The 11419-nt window shown below is 47.7% G+C and overlaps 1 protein-coding gene across 2 annotated transcripts; it reads left to right on the forward strand.

Annotated features, from left to right (window-relative positions):
* Nucleotides 1–35: 35 nt before the first annotated feature.
* On the forward strand, nucleotides 36–11192 carry tarbp1 (TAR (HIV-1) RNA binding protein 1). 2 transcript variants are annotated; one of them, XM_037465148.2, is made up of 29 exons: nucleotides 36–1136; nucleotides 1236–1339; nucleotides 1429–1498; nucleotides 1690–1844; nucleotides 1945–1997; nucleotides 2118–2215; nucleotides 2295–2430; nucleotides 2521–2617; nucleotides 3086–3175; nucleotides 3288–3435; nucleotides 3512–3778; nucleotides 4387–4484; nucleotides 4569–4727; nucleotides 4800–5020; nucleotides 5114–5357; nucleotides 5487–5675; nucleotides 5775–5965; nucleotides 6043–6114; nucleotides 6236–6356; nucleotides 6788–6898; nucleotides 6980–7129; nucleotides 7225–7311; nucleotides 7395–7600; nucleotides 7692–7773; nucleotides 7857–8028; nucleotides 8119–8304; nucleotides 8883–9007; nucleotides 9519–9655; nucleotides 10965–11192. In XM_037465148.2, exons 1-29 carry the CDS (start codon nucleotides 161–163, stop codon nucleotides 11146–11148), a joined length of 4929 nt encoding a protein of 1642 aa, XP_037321045.2. In that variant the 5' UTR covers nucleotides 36–160; the 3' UTR covers nucleotides 11149–11192. The 2 variants fall into 2 exon arrangements, with proteins under 2 accessions (XP_037321045.2, XP_062422564.1); XM_062566580.1 differs by having other exon boundaries at nucleotides 1239–1339.
* Nucleotides 11193–11419: the final 227 nt, after the last annotated feature.

An 11419-nucleotide genomic window follows, 5' to 3' on the forward strand; every position in this document is an offset into this window, starting at 1 on the left:
TTAAATTGGACTTTTCAACTTTCAACTCACTTCTCGCGAGAGTTTGACGTTTGCGGAAGTTTACATTCCGCGTTGAAAAAACGTGTCGCCCATGGGCAGTGCAAAAGAAGCCGGTCACCGGGTATTTTAGCTCGCTTAGCTCCTGCCAGCTAGCTTCACAATGAATTCCGTTTTAGTCAACGCGGTCTTGTCCAGCTCCCCTGACTTCCACCTTTTGTTCGAGTCTCTGACCTGGCCGAGTGACTCGTGGCCGGGGACCGAGCGAGTGGAGGCGCTGACAGCTTTCATGGAAGGACTGGGACCAATTCTGGCAGAGTCGGACACTACTCGCTGTTCAGCAGCGAAAAGGAGATCTATAATTGCTCAAGTGGACTCGGTGGTGTGGACCCGCTGTCTACCTCTTCTCTCCAAGATATCGGCGGAAGCCGGCGAAGGCACGCGGCGCAGGGAGAGCACCGCCGCCGCCTGCAGACTGCTGGGTGTCTGCGTCCCGCTGTGTGACCGGGCGGCGCCGGGGCGAGTAGCTCTCTCGGTCCTGCCGTCGCTCCAGCAGGCGGAGGCGGAGGCGGAGGAGGAGGAGGAGGAGGAGGAAGGCGTGCCCGGTCCGTGGCGACTCAGTGCGGAGGTGGCCAGCGAAGCCATGGCCGCCCTCGTCCCTTCTCTGGCGGCGGACGAACAGCTGACGCTCATCACCTTGTCGTCCGCCTTGTCCTGCATCAAAACGCTGCCCGATGCGATGGTGTCCAGGATCATAGTCCGGCTTCTCTTGACTGTGCTCGACTGCTGCGGCGGCGCGATCTTAACCCGCGTCCTCAAGCTGGTCCTGGAGGACATGTGCAGCTGGCACCGCGCTGACCGCACACACGTGGTCGCGGAGCGGACACTGCTCTGTTTGACCGCCCTGTCGGAGCACCTGCTGAAGCCCCACAGCCTCCCCTCCTCTTCCTTCTTCTCCTCCTCCTCCCCCCGCCGCGAGGTCGACCCTCGTCTGTCCGTCCAGTTCTGGAGGATGATTCAGGACGGACTGACGCACAGGGACAGCGTGTCACGAAAGAGGGCGTTGTACCTGCTCAAGATGTGCGTGGCCCTGTCAGAGGAGGAGGGGCTGGACTGCCCCCTCTCTCCATCGGAGGAAGGTGTCTCGCTGTGATTGGCTGTCCCTGTGACAAATTTAAGTTCCCACGTGTTGTTTGTGTTGTTGTTTTTTCTCACGTTTTTTATTCATTGTTTTTAAGCAGCAGATGACATCTTGTTCAAATGGGAACCGAGCAGGAGTAAGCTGCTGAGAGAGTTCTGGGAGGACTACGCACTGGTGATGGAGACCCTGGAGGAGAACCAGGTGGGGAAGCACATGGCTGTTGGCTAGCTACCAGTTCATCAGCAAGAGGCAGATTTTTCATCTTGATTGTGTTTTGTTTCCCCATGTAGATCCACGTGGTCCGGCCAGTTCTTAACAGAATAGACACGTTGATCCAAACAACAGTAAATGAGGGCCAAGGTAACACTAGATTTTAGGGATAATATGAAATACTTGTTCTAGATTTGTTTTACAGCTTTCTCTTGCAAAGCACATGTTTGTTTCAGACATTTTCTGGCTTTGTTAAAGCTAAAAACGATAGAAAAGGCTGATAGAAAGAACCTGTTATGTGAAGTGACCCCTGCTTCATCGGTGCCCTGTCCATGTCACAGCTGTGGGTCAAGTCTTCTTCCACCCATCCTGGCTGCTGTGTGTGTACCAGCGGATGTTCCACAGCGAGAATAAATCCCTGATGAGGGAGGGAGTGTGTCATCTGCTCGAGCTGCAGGTCCTCCGGCAGCCAGCCTTCGCGTTGGCCTTTTCTCAGGTACAGGCTCACACATAATCCACTCGATGTGTTTCACACATTAATTCAATGTCACGGAAATCCTTCAAAGGGCAAACTTCCCTGTTGCTTTGCTCCTCAGTTCATCGCTGGCCCTTTTATGGATGTTCTGTCCGAAACTTCGCTCTTTCACAAGTGAGGGTTTCATATCAACCAAGACCGTAAAGAAGGAGAGATTTCTGTGTGATAATGTTAATATATTACACTCGTTTTTCTGCACCAGGCCACATTAACCCACCTTCTGTGCACCTCTAGGTCAGTTGGGCAGAGCGTAGGAGATTGTCCTGAGCTTGGGGCTAAACTGCAGGTCTTCATGATCACGTTCTTCACCAGTTTACCGTCTGCGCATAGAGGTACAGGAAATCAGACGTCAAAAGAATACATGTTAACGGAGCTCTGACACCTGAACGGCCGTTTGTATTTGCTTCGTAGGCCGAATACTGCTGCAGATGATTCGGCAGCTGTGCTCTAAGCACTGGTGTGCGGCACCGCTGCTCTTCCTCTCACAAGCTCTCTCCAAGCTGCCTCCAGGTCCGCTGCTGGGGGTCGAGGGGCTCGCCGCCCTCAGGTACCTCATCGCGGATCCACTCACACAGACGGCGTCTGGTGGCTCGTTGTGCTTCATATGGAAGCTCATGTCATCTCCTGTGTTTTACAGGGAGGTGCTGTGCTGCACTGTGATCACTCATCAGGTCCTGCTGCGAGGGGCCACCCAGTGCTTCTTGCTGAACAGCGCCCTCTGTCTCATAGACGTGGTAGGAAATAAATATGGGTGTATTTGACTTCTGAAATATCTGAAACACCTTATTATACAATTTATACAGTGTGTGGTTTTTTTGGCGCTTAATTCAAGTCCTTTATCGGGCCAACATTTTAATTTACATCTTACCAATCATCAGGATTTCCTGTGTTTCTCAGTTTTTAATTCAAAGTGTAATGTAAAAACGGTAGGCCTAAAGGAAACCCCACAGGGTCAGTGGTTGTACATTCCTCTAAACCTCTACAGAAATATGCTGAACGGTAACAACCACAAAATTCATCATTGTCAGGTTTCATTACATCCAAATGTCAGGTTTCATTACATCCTCCAACAGTCCCAGCAAAGACCCAAACACTAACTCACCGTGGGGCTTTCATCTCACATTTTCAGGTGTTTTTTATTTTGTGCTTTCAAACACAGGATTAAAGTTAGTGAACTGCGTAATTGAATATTCTAATTTCAGAGCGCAGTGACCCTCGACGATGTTTTTAGTTTCCTGGTGCATTTTCGTCCAGACGAGTCACTTTCTAGAGGGACGCAGATTTGGAATCAGGTACGATGTGTTGGAGATATTTGATTAAACATTCCACCGTGTTAAGATGAGATTTTTGGGAAGTTGTGTGATGGACTAAATCTTACGCTACACATTTGTGACATTGCTGCAGTTGTGTTCCTGGCTGTTGGACAATGAGGGCAGTTTCAAGCCCAGGATTACGGATGGAGATTCCACTGGTGATGCCCCGCAGAAAGAAACCGTAAGAGGCTACGTCCAAAGCGAGATGCACTCTTATCTCCGAGTCCCGGCTAGCGCGGGTAAGCCTGAAGTGAGACTGTCGTTGATCAAGTGAAGCATTCTACCAGTGTATAGTTCATTCCCACTGCTACTCAGGTCACACCGAGAGGGTACCGGACTCCAGGGAGGCCGATAAGTTGACCCGGGCCATGCTCCTGTGTGTGGACATGGAGCGGAATCAACCCGGAGACAAGATCGGTACCACTTTGGAGGCACTGCTGTCTCCGCTGCTGGACACCTTGAGCAGAGTCAGCACCAATATCTACCTGCCACTGCGTAAGAGCGACAAGAGCCTGCAGCTCCTGCTGCGCCTGTTCCAGCTCGGAGGCGCACCAAGCTGTGAGCGTGTTGGGGAGGAGCGAGGTGTGTATTAAAGGCAAAAAGCAGTAGCAACAATAGATGCATAGCTGCTTTCATGCAATGAACAAGTCGTTACACCTCTGCTCCGTACTCGTGTTCACCGTCTGCACTATTTGTGCAAATACATCACACTGTCTTTGTAAACATCTCCCAAGATAAGTGAAATATTTTTCTTGCATTGAAAAGTTTTGTGTGTTTTCCAACACAACAAAAGACGTCAGGAACACCATTTTGGGAATTGATGAATTTGTGTCACAAGATTTGTCCTTTATCCTTAGCTTTAGTATTTCACCATGGGTTTACTCTGTTCCTATCTTTTTCCGTCCAAAATATACAGTCTGCAGTATTTCCAGAATTTTTCAAAAAGACCCTAATATAGTTTAGTCCAGCTAGCTTTCAGAAATTCTGATGGTCAGATGAATAAACTATAATAACGCCACAAGAACACATATTGGCACTAAGAAATGGATATCCTTCCTTACTTCTGCCAACAGCCTCAGGGCACTTTATGTGCATAATGTAAACATCTTCGTAGCTGTGTGCCTATAGTATTTCCCGTAATGGTTCCTATATTGAGTGACATACGACTCTTCCCCTTTTACTTTTCACAGTGGATGATGTGATGGTTGCCATGGAGAGGCTAATCTATAAACTTGCCGATCCAATCCATGAGTTCATTTTGAGGCGGCTCCTCGGAGAGATGCAAGAGGTGAACGACAAGTCTATCGAGAAGACTTCAATTAGCACACGTAGCCCCGGTGGCTAGCTCTCATGTGTACTTTTTTCTATACAGCCCTTCGATGTGGAGCGGGCCGAACTGTATCTGTGTGTGCTGAGACAGATGGTGGTCCTGTACAAATCCACACCACAGCACCACAGTAAAACCCAGCAGACCTATTTCCCTAAACTCATCAAGTGCAGCCTCAAGGTGCTGCAGGAACCAAACCAGCAGGTGCAAAGCTCAGGCTGAAATATCATCATTCATCCATTTGGTTGTGTATCACACATGGTTTCCCGTCGCCAGATCCCCTCCGTGGCAAACCAGGTGGCTAGGGCGGTTGCTATGGCGTCCCTGGCTACCGTATGTGGTCTCGTGGAGCAAGAAGTGATTGGCATGCAATCGGAGACCCTTTCTGCTTTGAAGTCACTGAATGACTACTTCTACACTCTGGTGTCGTCTTCCTGCCAAAGTTTGGGGAACTTGAATAAACGACTGCAAAAACCAAAAATAGGAGACGATTTGGGGTCAGTGAAAGTCTGCTTTGAGTACTCAGTCTTGAAATGTATGATAAATAAACCGAAGACCTGCATGATCCGGTGCTTTATTGTTTTTGGTAGTGATGCAGGAGTGCAGGGGGGCCTGCTACAGGACTGGGGACGCGTAGCCGCCAATTTTCTGCGGGACCAGTGGATTTGTCTGAGCTTCCTGATAAAAGCTTTCGGGGTTCCTGAGTCTGTAGTGATTTCCAACCACTGGGCTACTCTTAAGGCCGCTGTGAGCTGCGGTGTGGAGGCCTTGGCTCTGCTGCCCAGTGGCCTGGTGCTGCCCGTGCTCACCTTTATGGAGACAGTGCTGCCACAAGTGAGTCTTGAAATTACATTTCGGTCAAATTTAAGCAATTCAAAGAGTGCATAAGAAGGAATTGCTTGCGGTCATAGCATTGACATGAGTGTGCTTCCTATGAAGTGTTTTGGGATGTTTTGTTCCCAGTTGCTGCTTCACGAGGAGGCCTTGTGTGTGGAGGCCGTGACTCTGACCTGGGAGCTGGTGCAGGGGCTGAGCACCAACGCCCTGGACTTCTGGCCGGCCCTCAAAGGCTTCGTCTCCATGGCCTTCCACCGGAAACTGCTGCAGCTGACGGACACGTCCGCGCCGACACTTCTGGCCGCCTTGAAACAGGTGATTGAGATCCTGCTCGCTGACTTGAAAGGGAAGTGCGGTGCACTGTCAACAATGCATTTTCTGTACCCTTAATACATGCATTTTTTTTTTTTTTAGATTGCCACTGAGTTGATGGAGCTGTCTCAGTCGAAGAGCGGCGTGCTCGGTGTGCTGCTTCAACACTGCTGTCAGACGTGGCTGCCCACGGACGGCGGCAGCAACGCCGCTGTGTTTTCTACCGTTTTCAGCCACATCAACGTACTCACTGAGGCGTGTGTTTTCGGACCAGTGTTCAGGAGAGATCAACGGTAAACTCAAAACAGCTTACTGTGAGATATGTTTGAGTTTTTCTGCGATTTTTAACTTTTTAAAGTCTGTTTCAAAGGCTTATCCAGGATGTCCAAACATATGTGGAGCGACTTGGTGAAGAGTGTGCTGCCAATGTTGCAGTGACAAGGTGACCTGCAGTTATCTATGAAGTCTTTTGTGCTCCTCTTTATGGCTGTGATACAAGTTGGTGCCACTAGAGGTCTCTTTTGGTGTGTAAATGTTTTCACGCTTTAATTTGTCTTTTCTAGTGATAACAGGGATGACCAGTTGCCCCGCACATGTGTGCTAGCTTTCCTCAGCCGCTTGGATTCCTCTGATCTGCAGCATGAAAGACTGATGGAGGAACTAGTGATGGATTTGTTAAAAAAGGTGGGCTATCTTGGATAGTGTCATTTATTAGTGTTAGTTGCTTCCTGATATCAAATATAGCATGATACAGCAAATGTATGCAAAATCACTCATAAGCCTTTATGCTGTTATATCACAGCAGTTTTTCTCTTTGCTTGGAACAGTTCATTTGAAAATGAATGAAAGTCAATGAACAAGACCACTCAGTTACTACATCTCAAGGATTTATGTCCCTTTCCCTTGATTTGTCTTCATCTAAGAATAGTTTCCAGATATCACATTTCATATTCTGACCCTAAACTATCTCAACCTTTCTCAATGTTCATTTATTGCAACAAATACTTATTTTTCTACATGGTATTTTGATTTGCACTTTTTGTATCAAACGCAGCTGATTTCGTAACGCTTTACCCATTTTCCATTATCTGCTTCACCCCACCTCATCCCTCTAGGATAATAACATATCAAAGTCAAAAGTGCGTTACTATAGCAACTCCCTGCAACATCGTGTCAAAAACAGAGTGTGGCAATCGCTGCTGCTGCTGCTGCCCAAACTCCGAGAGGTAAGACAATTTCACTCATAGAATCACACAGGAAATAACCATTTAGATACTGACTGTGTGTGGTTGGTTGTTTTTGTGAAGGAGTTTGTCGCCACTGTGCTGAACTGTGTGTTTGAAGCTGCATTCTGCAGCAACCATGCCTCAGTCAAATACCTGATTGAATGGATGATGATTCTGATCCTCGTCCGCTATCCACATCACATTGACAGCTTCTGGGCCTGTTTCACCCGGGTGAGTTCCCTCTCTGGTTACCTGCCAACCAGAAAATACTGCATCATGAGGGAATTCGTTTAATTATTCAGTTCTATTCTTTTTTTCCTGCACAGGATCATGACAAGACCAAGACGAGCATCTGCACCTTCTTGTCAGTCCTGGTACATTTCAATGTCATCATTCCTAATCTCAAGGACAAGGTGAAGCCTTTGATGTTTTTCCTCCGCTCAGACAATATTCTCTTTGCGTCACATCTACGAGACGTTCTCCCTGTTTGTTAAAGGCTGTGCATTTGCGTAAAGCACTGGACATCATCCTGCAGTGGTGTTTCAACCACAACTTCAGCGTGCGTCTGTATGCCTTGCTGGCCCTGAAGAGGGTCTGGAGCTTGGCTGGGACCCAGGCAGAGGAAGGAGCCGACGGGTTGAGAGGAATGTCCACTGTGATCAAGGCCTGCCTGAACCAGGCCGAGGCCATGCAGAGCACCGGGTCAGAGCGGAACAGCTACAGCCATGAAAAAGGATGCAGACGTGTGTTGATGTATTTATTTTTGTGTGTATTTGTTCTCTCACCGTTTTAGAAACGCCAACAAGAACTGGACAAGGATTCAGGACCACTTCTTCTTTGGGGCCTTCGATCCTATCAGTGATTACAGTGTGGAGGTTTGTTAGTATGTTTCTGCTGAACAAATGAAGCCAAGTAATTTACATTAATACAACTTGTCTTCTGTGTTTTCCTCTTTTAGACCATATTCTATACCTTCCCCAGTCTGTCAGAGATGACTGATGATGAGTGGATTCCACCGTGGAAGTTTGAGAAACTGTTGTGTTTCTCTGAAAGTGCATCTTTTCCTCTGAGAAACCCGGCTCCTGACCTGAGCCAGCTGCAGCCTGGAGACTGGATCCAGCAAGACAAAGGTGCAGTAGCCCCATTTACAAGCAGCAGGGACTACTTGATGGGGCACGAACCGGAATCTCACCCCATCTCCGATTGTTGTATCCCTCCAGGCGAGCAGAATAAGGAGGAACGCTGGGCCGAGGTGCAGAAGAAGATCACGCCCTGGAGGTTAGGGATTCAGGAGCAGGAGCCCGAACTTCAGCTGGTCCCACAACAGCGGGCTGCTCGACTGGGCAAACTGCACGGCGCCCTGCTGGTGGTAGCCTCGCTTATCGACAAGCCCACTAATCTAGGAGGTCAGCAGCACCGCTTCACTTCTTCTTCATCTGGAACATGTAGTCTCTCTGTGGTTTGTGTAATATTGTGAAGAACTAACGTTCCAGGCTTTTGTTTAACCACGATGATCTGGGAAAAGAGGTCAAACACAGCTGCCAGAGTCACTTTAGCCCTCTTATCGGGAATTGCTCAGTTTAGAGAGGGAATGCCCAGCTTTAATCACAGACACTCTTATTTTATGTTCCTTTGCTTTTGTCTCCGACGATAAGGGGCTGAATCAATCAGAATCTGTTTATAGAGGAAAAGACCCATTTTCAAAACCAATATTGATACTGGATGATGTAAGCACAGTAGCTTGGCCATTCTGTAAATGTTTTACTTGAAATTGCTGCGTCAGTTGCCATTACAGATGCACCCTTTTATATCTCTGTTCCCATGATGATAGACTGCTGCGCTTTTTTCACAGCTTATGTAAAAAATAAAAAAAAACACATCCCCTTTGTACTTTGAGCTGTCACATGGCATGATTTTCAACCACATTTTCCAGCTGATATTTCGATGGGTCTCCCACTCATTTGTTTATTTTTTGTCTCGTCAGGTCTGTGCAGGACCTGTGAGATCTTCGGTGCCAGCACTCTGGTTCTGGACAGCCTCCGCCATGTCAGTGACAAACACTTTCAGTCCCTGAGCGTCTCATCTGAGCTGTGGCTTCCTCTGTTAGAGGTAGAGTGCATCAAACAATCATGATCATGATGTCTACTCCGTAGTGGGCTGGTGAATTGATAATATGGGGTTTTGATCAGGTGAGCTTAGGGTTAAAATGAGCTAAGTCATAATCAATGTTGAGAGCACCCAGCGGATAGAACACCTCGATGCTGAAGCCGCATGCTGTGGTGGCCCTGATGGCTTTCTTGAAAAAAATCTATATTACGTTATGGTTTCAATGACTAAATTAACATATCGGGCTTAGTGCCTTGGTCGTGATCAGAGTTATGTTCATTTAAAATGCATTAACGTTTGTTTGGGAGCCATCTTTCTCATTTGGAAGTGGTGGGTTCTCAATGCTGCTGACTCTCAAGCTGCACTCTTCAGGCCTCCATTTTGAGCTTTCTGTCTTTTGTACAATAACTGCTGCGATGCAAAGGGCCAGGAAAAAGTCTTCTCGGTTGCTGATACCCTGATGTTCATGCGTTTTAAGTCATCTCTGAGATAAGAAACTGGATCTGATTCTTAGGTGAAGCCAATGGAGCTCACTGACTTCCTGCAGCTAAAGAAGAGTGAAGGCTACTGCATTGTTGGAGTGGAGCAGACGGCCAACAGTCAGAGCCTCCAGGACTACCGGTTCCCTGAGAAGACCCTGTTGCTTTTGGGGTATGTATGCTTTCTAAGCTTTGGGTCTGCTAACAACGAATGTTACCACATAGGAGCTTAGACTGGGGTCATGTACAAGCCGCCTCCGCACTTCAAGCCCCAACCAACTGTTGCTGCAGATCAACAATATTTCCTTTGCAGTATTTCAGCTGTTCGACGTGGACACAAATTGTTTCATCAATGCGGGTCCGTAAAATCCACTAAATCAGCATAAATACAGGCTGTGTTCCCGTGGCCTTAGTGGCTTTCGTTTAGGTTGAGGTGTGAGCTGACGGAGCTATTAAATGCCCTCTCTCCCCGGTGCGCCCTGAGCCTCTCCTCTCCGCGGCGTACGTGTCGAGGCAGGCTGGACTGTAATTGGTTCTCCCCGAGGAGGAGAACACAGGGACATACAAACCGGTGCGAGCCGTGCGATGACAGCAGTGTGCTTTGAGTTGCGACGCTCCCTTGTGGCTTTCATCAGTTGGGAGACTAAAAAGAGATTTATTAAACCATTTTCTAGCTACTCGGAAGTGAAGGTGACTGTAATTACGAGCTGTTTCACTCTGTGACAGCAGCGTGATTCACTCTTATGTTCTAAATGTGCACTACAGCTGCGTGCAGCTGGCCTGGCAGCGAAAGGAGACATTAATATTGATCACATCGGTGTAGGTGTCCTGTTTTGTTTTACCCTGTTGAGTCACAGAGGTGTGAGGCGTGCTGTTAGCTTAACCCCCCCCCACCCCTACGCCCCCGCTCCCCCCACCGCCGACCCTCCTGCGCGCTGCATCTCGAGTGCTCTCACAGCTGTCCTGTCCCTGGTACAGTGTGACAGTCTCTCATCGCACTGCTGTTATCTCACTGTGGATGTAGCTCATCAGATCAGGCTTTCTGACTGCGTGTGATCCTCTGTGGACTCACCCAACACCAAATTACCCCTTAGTGTCTGCGTCAAAGTATACAGTTTTGAATTGCTCTTTGACACTAAAAATAGAATTAAAAATAATTTTTGAAAAGTCTAATTTTTTATTTAGTATGAAAATATCAATACTCCTCTCTTGTCTACCCCTTAGCATTAAGACTGAACATGAGTGAAAGACTAAAGATAAGAAAATAGGCCCACCAGTTAACTAATTAACATCTTGTAATCATCTGAAACTAATCTCTAATTATTCCTTTAAAAAAGATGAAAGAGCCTCCCCACCACTAACTCAGCTCTAAGTGTCTTAGTCGGAAAAATACTTGTACTAAACCTTACAAATCCATTTGTAGCCTTAAAAATGTTGCTTTGGCCCACTATGTATGTTGATTTTCTTTTCCCTTCTTCCAGCAATGAACGTGAAGGTATTCCTGCCAATTTACTTCAAATGTTTGACGTGTGTGTGGAGATCCCTCAACAAGGAGTCACCCGCTCACTCAACGTGCACGTGAGCGCTGCCCTGCTGATTTGGGAATACACGCGGCAACACCTCACCTCCGCCTCAGCTGAAGTTGACTCAAAACCTAAAAACTGAAGAGGAAACCTGCCAGATGTTCACCTTACTTGCTCCTCTGGTAGTAAGACTATAAATATCTGGGTGGGGGGGGGGGGGGCATGGAGCCCTACACGCGGCGGTTTCACTGTGGTCAGCAGTCATGAGTGCTGCTCTTGTGCCTTAATAAGAGTCATGAATAGATATCGGCTCTGGTTATTACATCTAAATATTCCACTGGGCATGCTGTTCTATTAAAGGAGGCAATCTCTGTGTTGGCAGAGCTGAGGCATTAATGGAAGTGTTCGCCTTT

Source organism: Pungitius pungitius, chromosome 13 (assembly GCF_949316345.1).
Source record: "Pungitius pungitius chromosome 13, fPunPun2.1, whole genome shotgun sequence".
NCBI lineage: Eukaryota > Metazoa > Chordata > Actinopteri > Perciformes > Gasterosteidae > Pungitius > Pungitius pungitius.

What these genes read in the sequence shown, in the direction of transcription:
- tarbp1 (XM_037465148.2), top strand. Translation starts at nt 161, where the DNA reads ATGAATTCCGTTTTAGTCAACGCGGTCTTGTCCAGCTCCCCTGACTTC. An exon ending in AGACCCTGGAGGAGAACCAG is followed by an intron (nt 1,340 to 1,428) that starts GTGGGGAAGCAC and finishes TTCCCCATGTAG; the next exon opens with ATCCACGTGGTCCGGCCAGT. An exon ending in TGCTGCCCAAACTCCGAGAG is followed by an intron (nt 6,899 to 6,979) that starts GTAAGACAATTT and finishes GTTTTTGTGAAG; the next exon opens with GAGTTTGTCGCCACTGTGCT.